Source organism: Micropterus salmoides, unplaced genomic scaffold (assembly GCF_014851395.1).
Source record: "Micropterus salmoides isolate LMB-PRFRI ecotype aquatic unplaced genomic scaffold, ASM1485139v1 Ms_hic_scaffold_1, whole genome shotgun sequence".
Lineage (NCBI taxonomy): Eukaryota > Metazoa > Chordata > Actinopteri > Centrarchiformes > Centrarchidae > Micropterus > Micropterus salmoides.
In genome coordinates, this window is record NW_024040040.1 from 26,645,101 (window position 1) to 26,660,453 (window position 15,353).

General features: G+C 43.7%; 1 protein-coding gene across 1 annotated transcript in view; it reads left to right on the top strand.

The window, feature by feature from the left end:
• Positions 1-15,353, top strand: part of LOC119905827 (E3 ubiquitin-protein ligase HECW1) — a 104,785-nt gene that overhangs the window by 55,911 nt on the left and 33,521 nt on the right. The window contains exons 8-11 of the mRNA XM_038723177.1: positions 4,409-4,551; positions 4,965-5,065; positions 7,427-8,406; positions 9,408-9,975. Coding sequence (XP_038579105.1) covers positions 4,409-4,551; positions 4,965-5,065; positions 7,427-8,406; positions 9,408-9,975 — 1,792 coding nt within the window. The remainder of the gene's footprint in view (positions 1-4,408; positions 4,552-4,964; positions 5,066-7,426; positions 8,407-9,407; positions 9,976-15,353) is intronic.

Here is a 15,353-nt window from a genome sequence, read left to right on the forward strand (position 1 = left end):
TGGCTATACAGTGTGAACAGAAGGGGGCTGAGCACACAGCCCTGGGGGGCTTCAGTGTTGAGCATTAGAGTGGAGGAGGTGTGTCCACCAATCCGAACTGACTGGGGTCTGTTTGTGAGGAAGTCTAACATTCATGGGGGAGGTTGTGTTGAATGCTGAGCTTATCCTCTGTGTTTTCAGCCACACATATTTAACTGAAACCTAAAGTACTGACACCAAAATGTGATTCAGCTACTATGTGTGTATTAGCTGTGGCAGCTACACTAGATTGAAGCTGCTGTCCTCTGCTAACCTTGGACTGAGCTCTACCTAAGCCAGCATTACAGTCAGTCACTCTGTGTCATAGTGGCTTTGTTTGGTTTTCTGATATGGTTGATTGGAAATATGAGTTCTTGTCCCTCACATAGGTCGAAAAGCATCAGTGGATGCCTGAATTTCATCTTAACAATGTCTGTTTTGTGTTCAAATATAATGGAATTAACTAAAACATTTAAAGCATTTAACGAATAGGCTACCTGACATGCAGCTCCATGTCTTGCACTGCTCATCAGTCCTGACCCCAACTTTGGTCCCAGATTTAGTCCTGTTTCCTCACGCTGACTAAAGACAAATATAACTTAAGACTTTATTCACTAAGTACATGTGTAAAAGAAATTGTTTTGGCGCAAAATGTAAAAACCACACCACTGAATTAAAATACATTATCTACAGTATCTAGCTGCGGCAACCAGGATCTTATGTATCTTGCTTTGTGTGCCTTTTCCTGTTTGTGTCTTCCTATGCTAACCTACGAACACACACATACATACACCTACACGCCTTATACACATCATCACACATACACATCTGGAATCATCCACAGAGACCAGAGGGTTCGAATCCAGCTCAGATCAGAGATACGGAGTGTGGACTGGTAGCTGGAGAGGTGCCGGTTCTCCTCCTGGGCACTGCAGAAGGAGGCCCTGAGCAAACCCCTGAACCCCTATACAGAGTACGGAATGTAGGAGCCAGTGTTGTGGAGCTTGACCCATACTAGCGACAGTTTTAATGTGTAAAAGTGTCTTTATGGCGGTGCTATATTGTGGGAAGTTCCCTTTAAACCTTGTCACTGATTGGCTATTTCTGATCTGCACATACATGTGGTGATCCCATGAGCTGCTTTTAAAGCTTTCTCCTTCACTTTGCTGTGAGTTGCATGATAAATTTGTCTCATCTTTATTACTTCCTAAATTGGCTCTTAAGCATTGTTAAGAGTTAATCTCACAGCTTCCATATGATAAATACTGGCTCGGCTGATTCTCCTCTACTCGTCCTTTCCCTTTCTACCTTCATAACCATCCTCCTCCTATCTCTCCTCTCGTCCTCTTCTACAGCTACATGTCACTCCACTTCCTACAGATTAGCATTGTGCCTTGCTGCTGCAACAACACATACTCCCTCCTCCTCTCAGCTGTTCCTCTCTCTCTCTCTCTCTCTCTCTCTCTCTCTCTCTCTTCTGTACAGATTGAGTTTGTCCCGCATCCTCCACTCACAAACACACTTTTGCTGTGTCTGCTCCCTTCTCGCTCATCTTGTAAATTATTCACCTCCTTTTCATCCTCCTTCTTTATCACCCTGCACACTGGTTTCCCCAGCCCAGCCTTTTTTCCCTTCCTGTTCTCATTGTTCTTTCTTAGCACCACAGTGTTATTTCATTTCACCTCATGCAGCTAGATGCACTTTTTAAATCTGAAAACTGAATATCACAGGACATACAAGTATGCATATTACAATCAACCACATCTGAAAAACCAAACACAGCCACTATGACACAGAGTGACTGATACTATGTAATACTGGCTTTAGTCCAAGGTTAGCAAAGGACAGCAGCTACAATCTAGTGTAGCTGCCACAGCTAGTACACACACAGTAGCTGAATCAGTCCATTTACTGTACATAATATTGAGTTAATATTTACCTTACATACTGTTGAGTTAGGATCTATGCTGTTTTTTTCTTTTAAGCACAGACTTCTTTGGCTATACAATAAATGAATAGCGAAGACAGGATAGCCAAATTACAATAACAAACCAGAACAGGAGTTATATTTTTCAGGCCATAATAGAAACCTGAGCAAACTTCATGTAATGTAAATACATGTACATTTTATATCGGGACATCTGTTTCAGGCTTGCCCTGTACTACAGCAGAGCCTGTCTGGTGCTGTAAAGAACAAGAAAGAGTCCCTGAAGCACCATGATCAGATGCTTACACGTTTATGATGCTAAAAAAATACCTTTTATAACCTCCATGCTGGGAATATTGTGTTAGAAATGTTCTCAACTGAACCATGTTGAACTGTACTTTCATATCACTGTAGGAAGAAAACCCTCCAAGAAATTGTAAAATAATTAACATCTATTTCCTAACCTCCTTCTCCTGGTGTGTATTGACACTTACAGTACTGTGCAGACGTTTTAGGCAGGTGTGAAAAATGCTGTAAAGTAACAATCCTTTCAAAAATAGACATATTAATAGATGATATTTATCAGTTAACAAAATGCAAAGTGAATGACAAATATACTGAAGATAGTTCTTAATGACTTTCGCTGTATGTTTGGGCAACCTGCCTTCTGCAGCAGCCAAATATTTCGCATGTTGACTTGTCAGTCCAGAGCACCTGCTGCCATTTTTCTGCACCCAGTTACCCTGATGGTACTACATGATGGATAAGTATCTGCCTGTACTTCTCAGCATTGAGGAGAACATTCATTCTGACCAAATCGCCAATTCTGTTTGCAGAAATGCAGCCCCCCGCAGAAACCTCCACCATGCTTCACTGTTCGCTGCAGACACTCATTCTTGTACCACTCTCCAGCCCTTTGGCAAACAACCTGCCTTCTGCTGCAGCCAAGTATTTCTAATTATGACTCATCAGCCCAGAGCACCAGCTGCCATTTTCTGGACCCCAGTTCCTTTGTATCTAAGCATAGTTGAGTCTCTTGTCGTTGTTTCCATGTCAGAGGCATGTCGGACGCAAGTCTAACATGAAGGCCACTTCTGACTAGACTTCTCTGGACTTTTTTTGCGGCTCTGAGCTGATGGCACTGCTGGACATATTCAGGTTGTGAAGGGAAGTAAGGATGATGTGTCTTTCATCTGCTGCAGTAAGTTTCTTTGGTCGACCACTGCGTCTGTGGTCCTCAGTGCTGCCTGTTTCTTTGTGCTTCTTTTGAAAGAGCTTGGACAGCACATCTGGAAACCCCTGTCTGCCTTGAAATGTCTGCCTGGGAAAGGCTTTGCTGATGCAGTATAACTACCTTGTGTCTTGTTGCTGTGCTCAGTCTTGCCACGGTGTATGACTTTTGACTTGTAAATTATCTTCAGCAGCCTCAACTTGTTAGCTGAGTTTGGCTTTTCCTCACCGAGCTGGATTCCTCCTACCCAGCTGTGTCTGTTTCACTTAATGATTGTGTCTTACCTTACATATTGAATTGATGATCATTGGCACCTGTTTGGTATAACTGTTTAATCATACACCTGATATTATGCCTACAAAAACCCTGACTTTGTGTAAGTCATTCTCTGCCAAGTCATCACAACTTTTGTTACAACCATCTCCAGGTAAACAGTAGAAATAGTCTGTTTCAAAGTAATTACCAGGAATGTGTGCTAGCACAATGCAGTGCTAGGTTCAGCTTTTTCGCCAGGCAACCCTGTGGTTTTTCACCGGAGCCATCTATAACAAAACCCTCCTATGAACTGGCCTCATTCAGGGGAATGAGGAAGCTGCTTTTTTCACGCAGGGCTAAAGTCAGCCTGAACACAGCCTCACAGTGGTCAACATTACCTGCATTACCATTATGATCAAATTAGCATGCTTACATTAGGATTTACAATAGCTCAAAGGCCCTCACACCTCACTCAGCTGCTAGCATGGTTGCAGACTCTTAGTCTTGTTTACCACAAGCATTTCGCTTGACTTTCACCAAATGCTTTGAGCTGCCAAAACACATCCATACAAATGTTAATCATTCTGATTTGCCAGGGGTTGAGCTCTGTTTACTGGCAAACAGATATTTTCATTGTTTGTTATTTTAGTAATTCTTCTTTGAGTTGTTTGTTGTTTTAGATTTCACATTTGATGCTGATTTTGTAGTTGTTTTTCTATTTATTTTTTTATTTTTTGTCTATTAATATATACACATTTACTGTTTTATTTATTTATTTTGTTTTAATTTGTAGTATATTGTTTTAATTTTTTTACACACACACTTTTACTGTTTTATTTACTTGTTTAATGAAATGAATTGCTCTTTTGTAATGTATTTGTAGCTTTGGCAATATTGTTGTAAAATCATCCCACTCTGATGACTCTGACTGGTGTAGTCCTCACGATGCTCTTTCCTCTGTTTGTCTGGATCTCCAGAGGTTTAACTTTGTGTCTCTGCCCACTGATGTCTTGGAGATCGAGGTGAAGGATAAGTTTGCAAAGAGTCGGCCAATCATCAAACGCTTCCTGGGGAAGCTGTCGGTCCCTGTCCAGAGGCTGCTGGAAAAACATGCTATTGGGTAAAACACACACACCATACACATTCATGCAGAGGGTTTTTATGATGTGAAGTTGAGTGCAGAGGGACTGTGTCTTTGTCATTATTCTAAATATTATTCTAGTGCTCGATGATTCAAGTCAGTCGAGCTGTGGAAGTTTTCCCAAATACACAAGCCCACACGGACAGAGGATGAGATGAAGGATGTGGGAGGTTGTATCAAGTTTAAATCTCACGTGACCATCTGATTTTTGCCAGCATTTCATTAGCTATCTGAACAGATAGCCTGCGTTTCCTTTACTGCAGGTTCTCGCTGGTCAAAATAAATAATGTCACGGCAACGTCTGCATTTTCAATTCTCCTATTTTTCATTGTCCCTGCATTTCTACTTTACAGACTGTTCTCTTTTTCTCCGTCTGTCTATTTTGTCCGCAGGAATCGGGTAGTGAGTTATTCGCTAGGTCGGAGGTTGCCGACGGATCATGTCTGCGGCCAGCTGCAGTTCCGCTTTGAGCTGACCTCCTCTATTCACCCAGGTACACGAGGCATCAAGCCATCTAGCAGCATGGACAGTCATATTATCAATCCTGCTACATCCCCTTGGCTGTTAATCTTGCTCTCCTAGGTCAACTGTCTCTCCATAGCAACATATTTTAAACTTAAAGACATTAAGCTTTGAAACACGGTAATGTACAGATCTCAGTTTAATCTTTGGGTTTCAGTTATATCTAACTGGTTACCAACTCCACATTTAAGCAGAACAGAATTGGATTTGATAAGTGATTCAAAAGGACTTACATTACATTTAGCTGATGCTTTTATCCAAAGCGACTTACAATTGCTATATACAGTGGGGAGAACAAGTATTTGATACACTGCTGATTTTGCAGGTTTTCCTACTTACAAAGCATGTAGAGGTCTGTAATTTTTATCATAGGTACACTTAAACTGAGAGAGAAGGAATCTAAAACAAAAATCCAGAAAATCACATTGTATGATTTTTAAATAATTAATTTGCTTTTTATCGCATTACATAAGTATTTGATCACCTAACCAACCAGTAAGAATTCCGGTTCTCACAGACCTGTTAGTTCTTCTTTAAGAAGCCCTCCTGTTCTCCACTCATTACCTGTATTAACCTGTTTGAACTCGTTACCTGTATAAAAGACACCTGTCCACACACTCAGTCAAACAGACTACAACCTCTCCACAATGGCCAAGACCAGAGAGCTGTGTAAGGACATCAGGTATAGAATTGTAGACCTGCACAAGGCTGGGATGGGCTACAAGAAAATAGGCAAGCAGCTTGGTGAGAAGGCAATAACAGTCAATCTTCCTCGGTCTGGGGCTCCATGTAAGATCTCACCTCGTGGGGCATCAATGATCATGAGGAAGGTGAGGGATCAGCCCAGAACTACACGGCAGGACCTGGTCAATGACCTGAAGAGAGCTGGGACCACAGTCTCAAAGAAAACCATTAGTAACACACTACGCCGTCATTGATTAAAATCCTGCAGCACACGCAAGGTCCCCCTGCTCAAGCCAGCGCATGTCCAGGCCCGTCTGAAGTTTGCCAATGACCATCTGGATGATCCAGAGGTGGAATGGGAGAAGGTCATTTGGTCTGATTAGACAAAAATAGAGCTTTATGGTCTAAACTCCACTCGTGTTTGGAGGAAGAAGAAGGGTGAGTACAACCCCAAGAACACCATCCCAACCGTGAAGCATGGAGGTGGAAACCTCATTCTTTGGGGATGCTTTTCTGCAAAGGGGACAGGACGACTGCACCGTATTGAGGGGAGGATGGATGGGGCCATGTATCACGAGATCTTGGCCAACAACCTCCTTCTCTCAGTAAGAGCATGGGGGCCAGTCCTCACTGCATTACTTGATGAGCACACACAGTAGCACTCAACTACACTCCTGATATCCACCTGCTAATGTCAATATGTATATGTGTGATGTACGTTTTCAACAATCATAATAATAGTCATAATAATCATAATAGTCTAGATTTGGGTTGTATACACAATCATTATTATTACTTATTATTATCATCACTATAAAGATGATTAGTATTAGTTTTTTGTTTCTGTTGATGTTGTTGTTGCCATAACTGTTGCTACAACAGCCAGGAGCACTAACCAAGCAGTACAAATCTATAATTCAAGCATATTATTTGTTAAATTGTCATGCAAATGAATTGTTTTGTGACACCTGCCAGGCTGCATACAATACCCTGCAGAGGAAGACCAAAAGTGCAGATGGCAATCTAGCAATCTTCTGTGTGTGTCCAGGTGTTGGGGAGTTCTAGTGCACATGTGAAAAAGTAGTTTAAAGTAGGGCTGTGCAATTAATTGAATTTTAATCACAATTTTGATTAATGCTGCCAATGATTATAAAAACAAGTTAATCGAAATAAAGCGATTATTGTTTCGCAATGACACTCCTTTTGTCTTGAGGTTTCCTTTACCTGGCCCGTGCTTGTAAAATATTCATAGTGTCCATCTGTATTACAAGATTTATACATTCTTCACCGTTAGTTTAAGTCACTGCATCTTCCAACAGAACAACACGGTTGATAGTCAGTTATATTCAGTTCAGTTCAGAAAATGTTGGTGTGGAGTTAGAAAGAAGTGAGCTTAGCAGACTCTGCAGCCGCTGCACATCTCTGCTGCACACTACATTAGCCACTACTAGCATCACGCAGCCCAGTCTCCCACCAAACTGGCAGCAGTCGAGTTACACTGTGGGTTCATCTGTCGATTGTGGTTCTGAAAATATTAAGTGTGTATAACAACTATCAAGAATATGGGAAACAAAATCCAGTTTGAAGGCAGCAACTATCAAATGTGGGTCTGGTGGACAGCTAACGTCTCCCTGTGTTCTTTCTTTAGATGATGAGGAGGTCTCCCTCGTGATAGAGCAAGCCTGTTCTGAGGAGGAAAATGGAGCAAATAACATCCATGCTGCTGATGCACTTGATGATGACACACTAAGTGTGGGACCTGACATGCCTGACCTCCCCCTGGATGCACCTTCAGACCCTGAGACCTCTGCACCACTAGCCCCCACAGTGGAGGCCTCCACATCTGAGGAGGTCCAACCTGCTAAGGAGGAGGCTGAGGCGACACCAGAGGTGGATCAAGGAACTGTGGAGGAGGAGAGCACAGTGAGGGAGGAGCTTAGGACTACAGAGCCCCAGGTGGAGCAGGAGGCGGAGATCTTGGCTGAACAGCAGGAGGAGAACAGAGGAGTGGAGGGAGAAGAGGGAGGAGGTGAGGAGAGGCTGCAGCAGGAAGAAGAGGAGGAGCAGAGAGCAGAGTCTGCATCACAAGCTGAGGAGGAGGTCACAGTAGAAGAAATGGAGGTTGGAGAGGAAAGCCAGCCGAAGCCAGACTCAGACAGTCCTGAAGCAGCAACAACAAACACTGATGCTACTGCTGTGGAGGCATCCCACGAGGGCACTGAACAACCAGCTGAAGGGTCCCCGCAGGAGGTGACAGAGGGGGGAAAAAGAAGCTGCGTCCCCTGCACCTGCCAGTCGCTCTTCTCAAACTACAACTCCCATGCTCCCTCACGGCGTAAAAACCGCCCCTGCTCACTTCCGGTGTCAGAACTGGAGACGGTGATCGCATCGGCCTGCGGTGAGCCGGAGACACCCCGTTCCCACTACATCCGGATTCATCACCTACTCCACAGTCTCCCCTCGGCCCAACACAGAGCTCCCAGCCAGGAGGAGGAGGACACAGGGGAGGGTGAGAACTCAAGCATCACTCAAGATACCACCTCCACATCACCAACACTTAAAAGCTCCAAAGAGGAGGAGGGGCAGGAGGATGAGGAAGAGGAGGATACAACTCAGTCTCCCTCTCAGGTACGGCCAGTAATGGACTTACGGAGGTGGGTAGAGTAGCCACAAACTGTAATAAAGTTACTGTATAACAACAAGTACATGTGATGTAAAAGTAATTGTCAAAAGACTTACTTGAGTGCAAGTACAAGTGCATCTAAAAAGACACTTCCCATCAGCCTCAGTTGTACTTTGTGTACAGTATTTTGGGCTAATTAGCCTATGTAGCATGTGTAAACTAAGATGGTGAACATGGTAAACATTGTACCTGCTAAACATCAGCGTGGTAACATTGCCACTGTGAGCACGTTAGCATGCATATTAGTATTTAGCTCAAAGAACCGCTCTCTCTTCTTTGAAGTTTCCATGACAATTCCTAAGTTCACTCTGATAGTCACCAGCCCTGTTTCCATTAGGATCTCCGATATAGTTTCACATATGCCTCCATCATCCTGTCCTGCTGATAGAATTCCTACTACATTTCTGAAATCTTTCTCCTCTGCCTGCATACCAGATTAATTCAAGAAACCCCCTCTTCAAACCCCCCTCCCTAGATACCAGTGGCTGCAAATTGTAGAGTGGATTGTAGAAATTATTTTACACTAGTTATCTGCTTCTCTCTACTTTCTTACGTTCAGCAAATAATTAAGCAGTAAAGTTATGGCTTACAAGATCGGCCCCCCCATCACCATTTAGTAATGGTTTATTTTGATCTCCCTCTCCCATCCTCCTCTGCCTCTATGGACCAGCTCCCTCTGCTAGATACCACTGATTTAGCTAACCACAGCCCCATTTCCAAACTTTTATTTTTAAAATCAGGCTTCAACTGGTTGAGGGACACAATATATTTGATAAATTTTGATCTGGCTTATAGCACTGAAATGACACTGCTCAAAGCAACTGACGACCGTCTGTGTAGATAAAGGCGACTGTTCCATTTCAGAAATAACAGAAAGACAACAGTGTCTTGTCAATGAGTAATTAAAACCTGACTTATTGCCTTTGTCTTTGTCGTATTCCTGCAGGTCCCTGAGTGTCCTGGCCCCTGCTGCCGTCGCTCCCTACCTCGCAGCCTCTCCATTGAACGGCTCTCTGAGCTGAACCAGCTCCTGGAAGGTGAAGGAGTAGGCGGAGGACATGCGGCTGTCAGGAGGATCTCTCCCTCCTGCTTGGAGAGCGAGGAGGGGGATTCCAGTAACGGAGGAGGAAGAAGAATTGGCCCGAGCACTCACCGGCCTCCGGGTGAGAACGAGTGTGAGTTTTGCGACACCTCCTGCTACAGCACCTCTTGCTACAGCACTTCTTGTTACAGCACGTCATGTTACAGCAACTCGGGCTACGAGGGGAGGGGCCGCTTCTGCAGCCACACCCGCCTCTCCTCAGTGGACAGCAACAGACTCTCCGGCAGCACTGTGTTCTCCTCCCAGGATGAAGACGAAGATGAGGAGAGCGCCTTTGACGCTGGCCACACGCCAGAGGGCCAGGAGGCGGGTGGGGCAGGAGGAGAGAGGAGCGCAGGGAGGTGGAAGGAGGCCAGGCGAGGGGAGCAGGGGGAGCCAGCCGTGGCGGGGCCCAGTGATAGCATCAACTTTGGTGAGAGAAAACATTATCCTGTTTTTGAGTCTCACATTCATTCTGTGTTCAGACTGAAACATGCATTTCTTTACAACAGTTGGAGCTTCAGTTGATCAGCTGCCATGTTTTGGCCGGTCAGCCCTTTAATTTTTAGGTGGCACACTGCTGACACATCTTTCAATTAAAGTGTGAGATGGGATGTGATAGGCTGACATTATGAAGTTAAATAACTAAAAGATACATTTAAAAGCTTTTTGAAATTACTTTTAAAGGTCGTCCTGGTGAAAAACATTAGCAAGGTGGAGAGCAGTTCTACACCCTCCGTATAAGACACGTGATAGATTAGTTTCCACAACATAGACACATTTATTTAATAAAATACTAGAACAGTGGACTGTTTATAGAGTTTAGCAATCTCCAAAAAACTGGTGGATAATTTTTGCATCTATAGCTGCGGGGGTTCTCCTGGTTCTCCATGTTGGCACATGTCTAAAGCTGGTGGCGTATGTCTAAAACGGTGGGTCTGCGGATGCTCTCTGGATCTGCAAGTCGATGATAGTGGTTCAGGCAGTCTACCACGGTCACACATACAGTACCACATAACTGTAACTTCATCACTTCAGTTTCAGGGATCTTTTTGTTGCATGTCCCCTCTCTCCCAGCTTTTTCAGTTTTTCTCCCTCTGCAGTACCAACTATCAAATAAAGGACAAAAAAGACAGTTTTGTGAAGTCTAACAAGTCACAATTTAAAGATGGAATAAGGAAATAGCATTATTAACTGACAAATGTTTCACTGAAGTAGAAGACAGTAGAAAACAGTATTTTGTGTTAAAAAGAGCAGCAGAGTGGTATGACATGGCTACGTATGGTTCAACATTCATGTCTGAAAAGGGCTTTAAAGAAGATAATACTGACAAACATATGATCATATATACAGTCATGGGCCCTCCATGTCTGTCACATAATGCACCACTTCTCCCAGAAAATGGTTGCAATTAAAAATGCTTTGGTATTCTCCTGTTTATTTCTTTTGTTTGCATTGGAACACAAAAAAGCAGAGAACAAAAAGCCAAATCTGAGACACTCCACACAGAACAAAAACAGGACTGGACAAATTTATTGGCACCCTCAACTTAGTATTTGGTAGCACTGCCTTAACCATCAGTGAGTTTCTTACACCTCGGTACTGGAAATTTGGACCACTCTTCTTTTGCCATCTGCTCCAGGTATTTGAGATTTGATGGGTTCTTCTCCCAGCTGATGTTTAAAGATCTCTCCACAGGAGCTCTTTGGGACTTAGATCTGGACTCATTGCTGGCCACTTCAGCACTCTCCAGTGCTTTGTCTTGAACCATTTTTGGGTGCTTTCTGAAGTCTTTGGGTCATTGTCCTGCTGTAAGACCCATGAACTCTAACAGAGAGCCAGCTTTCTGACACTGGGCCCTACATTGAACCCCAGAATTCTATGGTAGTCTTCAGATTTCATTATGTTTGCACACATTCAAGACATCCAGTGTCTGAAGCAGCAAAGCAACCCCAAAACATAAGTGAACCTCCACCATGTTCGACTATAGGTTGGAGGTTGAACCTCCACCATGTTCGACACCTTTGAGAAGGTCCCAATCATTTTTTGTGTCAATGCAAACAAAAGAAATAAAGATGAGAATACCAAAGCATTTGGAATTGCGACAATTTTCTGTGCCCATATTTTTGGCCGTGGCTGTATATAAAAGGAGCTAACTTGACTTAATTAAATAACCGAATTCAAAATGCACAAATAAACCTCTCAATTCCAGTGAATTGGCTTCAGCGGCTCCATATGGCCTGCAGTAAAATGAGACTGTTCATGTTTTATACTGTGTTTGTACATTTTACGTGATGACTGTCATGGATTGTGATAGAAAAGTAGGTCACACAAAATGAAATTCCCTCCTCTGAGATGCAATCAGCACACTGCCAGACTCCCTGCCAGGTCGGTTCTTTCAAATGGTTCTCTTTTCTTTTCCCCTCCTGTTCCCATCTAAACACACCAAAATACACACCATCTGAAGGGTTTTTATTTGTAAAATTCTAATCTGGTTCAGCCGTCTATATTCATATCTGATATTATTGATATGATTCTTTTTGATTGATTACATATTTTAGATCGCTACAGTGCGTGTTTATATTTGCTGTTTTAAACCTGGGCCAAGACTTTATTTGTTCCACTGTAAGAGTTGATTCTCACCGGTATCATTTCTCGCAGCCTCTGTATCGTAACACAGATATGTTGCATTCACACTAATTCAAATAGCTTCTTTGAAATGCGAAATACCGTAGCTGCTGTTCTGTGTTCAGGAATCCTTTTCAAATTGTAAATGCAAATTATTTTGAACGTGGGTATAAAGAACACAAGATTTGAGTCTTTCGCCTCCTCCAGCATGACATAAACATGGTAGAAGACCAAAATGCAGCAGAGTAAACAAGGAAGTGTGTGATGCTGTGCTAAGTGCTGAGATGGAGCTATTTAAAGATATCTGCAGAGTGGAGTTTGTGTTGGCCTGGTGGGTGTGTAGTGGACAACAGCTGTGCTGGAAAGCAGGAGTGATTTAAAGCTCTGTGCTTAAGTCGCAGTTAGTAAACGTTTAGTCTTGCATTATCATGTCAAAATTACCATTAAAAAGCTGTATTACGTGAGTTTAAATAATAACAAAAAAAATCACCTGTATTCATATTGACAACACGTATCGTGCATGTCCATTATCCAGGGCCCATTTTGCTGTTTCTCCCATTTTGATATTCTTTTGGCTCATCTATTATCATCCATATTGATTCATCTATTCCAGTGCCTGGTGATACAATCTGCACTCTGCACTCTGCGCATGTGTTGGCGTCTGTAGCCACCTGTCGGAAGCTCCGTCTTAAACCGGACTCTTATCCAGTTTTAATCCACTCTTTTTCGTTACATTTTTTATATCCTTTTTATTTAACTTAACTTTATTTAAGTTTTACGCGGGTTAAGGATTTTAGTCATCCGACATGGATTTTAAACTAGATGACCGTAAAAACGCGATCAACGCTACTGATCGCAACAAAGCTCCGGTGACTATGCTAGCCGAGATAACTCTGCCCCATGAGGACTGCACACTCCTTAAGAAAGCGAACAAGAAGATTGCTGACCTTATGGAAGACATCCGACGACTTTCAGAGGAACTCAAAGAGAAAGATTCCCTGCTGACTGGCTTTATGGATGTGGCTTCAGTACAAGCCAAACAGATTGTTTCTCTTAGCGCAACCGCCAACATCCAGGACACCGTGTTTTGGGACCCCTCTAGTCTTCCCAGGCTTTCATCCTGCTCGACTCCGAAGCATCAGTCAACCTGGGCTGAAGTGGTGGTCCGTGGCTGCAAGAGAGGCTCGGATGGGGCTGCCTCTCCAACCGCTATGCAGCCTTGTCTAACGACACTCCGGTCCATCCAGCGGATGCACCTGCGGCTTCGAGTCTCCCTGATACGGATCTCTGTCGGCGGACAGTGCCTCCCGACACTGTTGCATCTCCTCCACCGGCTCCATCTCCTGCACTGGGCCGCCGGTCTGCCGCCGGACCTGATCGGCAGCCGTCATCCCGGTCAAAAACCTCCGCCTCCCGACGTAGGATCCTGAAGGAGGCTGTGCTCAGACGCTCCGGAGGCCGTCTCTACCCTGCACCGTCAGGTAGCCCTTCTCTCAGGTCTGTTACTGCTACTCCAACACAACACTCGGCAGCTCACACACTCCATCCTCAGTCCGCACGCAGTGTTGAAGTAGATTCTGCTCAGTCCTGCTCTGGAACCCCACAACCGGCATCTCCTCGTCCTCTTTTCTCCCCAACCACACTAATAATTGGTGACTCCATAACCAGAAACATCCGTTTCTTTAACGCCACCACTCACTGCTTCCCCGGTGCCACCACGGCTGACATTTTAAAAAAACTCCAGGACCTAATGCCGTCGCTCCCGTCCTCCATCACAAGAGTGATAGTCCATGTCGGAACAAATGACACAGCTCTTCAGCAGTCTGAGCTGACAAAATTAGATTTTAACCGTCTTCTTAACTTTTTAAAGCAGTGTGGAAAGTCCGTTTTTATCTCTGGTCCCATTCCCACAGTTGGTCGCGGTGCTGGCCGCTTCAGTAGACTCCTTGGCCTCCACGACTGGCTCCAGTCTGCCTGCAGGGCTCATCGTGTGTGTTATGTGGATAATTTTAATATTTTCTGGCAAAGAATGTCTCTTTTTAAGACAGACGGACTTCACCCAAACAAACGGGGCTCAGAAATGTTAGCTGCGCACATACAGCATGTGGTGCGGTCCACACATGACTTACGTGAATGACTAATCATTCATGCAGCACACCTGGACACACCACCGCTCACTGAACACATCTCTTCCTCACTGCCACTAAGAACTGTCTCCACCTGCTGGCATGTAAAGCCGTCTGCTCCCAGCACTGTTCCAAAGACTTCTATTCCTGTCATCATCACGCATAGACCAGTAAACCGAAATGTGCACATCCCACACAGAAATATTAGTAATCTCTTAAGGATTAGGACAACTGCACCAACTCCAGCACCCAGAACAAACTCATTTAAAATGTCTCTCTTCAATGTGAGATCACTGTCAAGTAAGACTTTTAACTTAAATGATTTTATCTTGTCTGCAAATCTAGATTTTATGTTTTTAACTGAATCCTGGTTGCAGATGAATGACTATAGCCAGCTAGCTGAACTGTGTCCGCCTCAATATGATTGTTTTAGTCAACCGAGGGTCAGTGGTCGTGGTGGTGGGCTAGTGAGCGTGTATAGGGAAAATTTAAAATGTCATCAAGTACGCTGTGATGAATTTAACTCCTTTGAAGTTCTCACTCTTAAACTTGGAAGGCTGCAACCTATCATATTTGTTATAATTTATCGCCCCCCAAAACCGCCCGGAGGATTTTTATCAGAAATTCCTGAATTTTTATCTACTCTGGTTTTAAGTTAATTAATTAATAACAGAATTGTTCTTTGTGCTGATTTTAATATTCATGTTGATGACCCCAACAATGTTAATGCAACTTGACTTGACTTGACTTTTTAAATATGGCCACTTCTTTTAACTTCAAAAAACATGTCAAAGGGCAAACACATAACCGTGGTCATACGCTGGACTTGGTTTTTACCCTGGGTGTCAGCATTTCCTCAGTGGAATTAGTGGACATGACCATATCTGACCACAGATGTATTGTTTTTAGCTGCGATTCGCCTGTTACTCATGCCGCCTCACCAAGCTCTGTGTGTTCTCGCATCTTTAATGAACAAAGTGTTTCAAAGTTTTGTGCATTCTTTCAGAGCCAAAGCCAAAACCTGTCTGATTCCAACACCAACAATCTGGTCGATCAC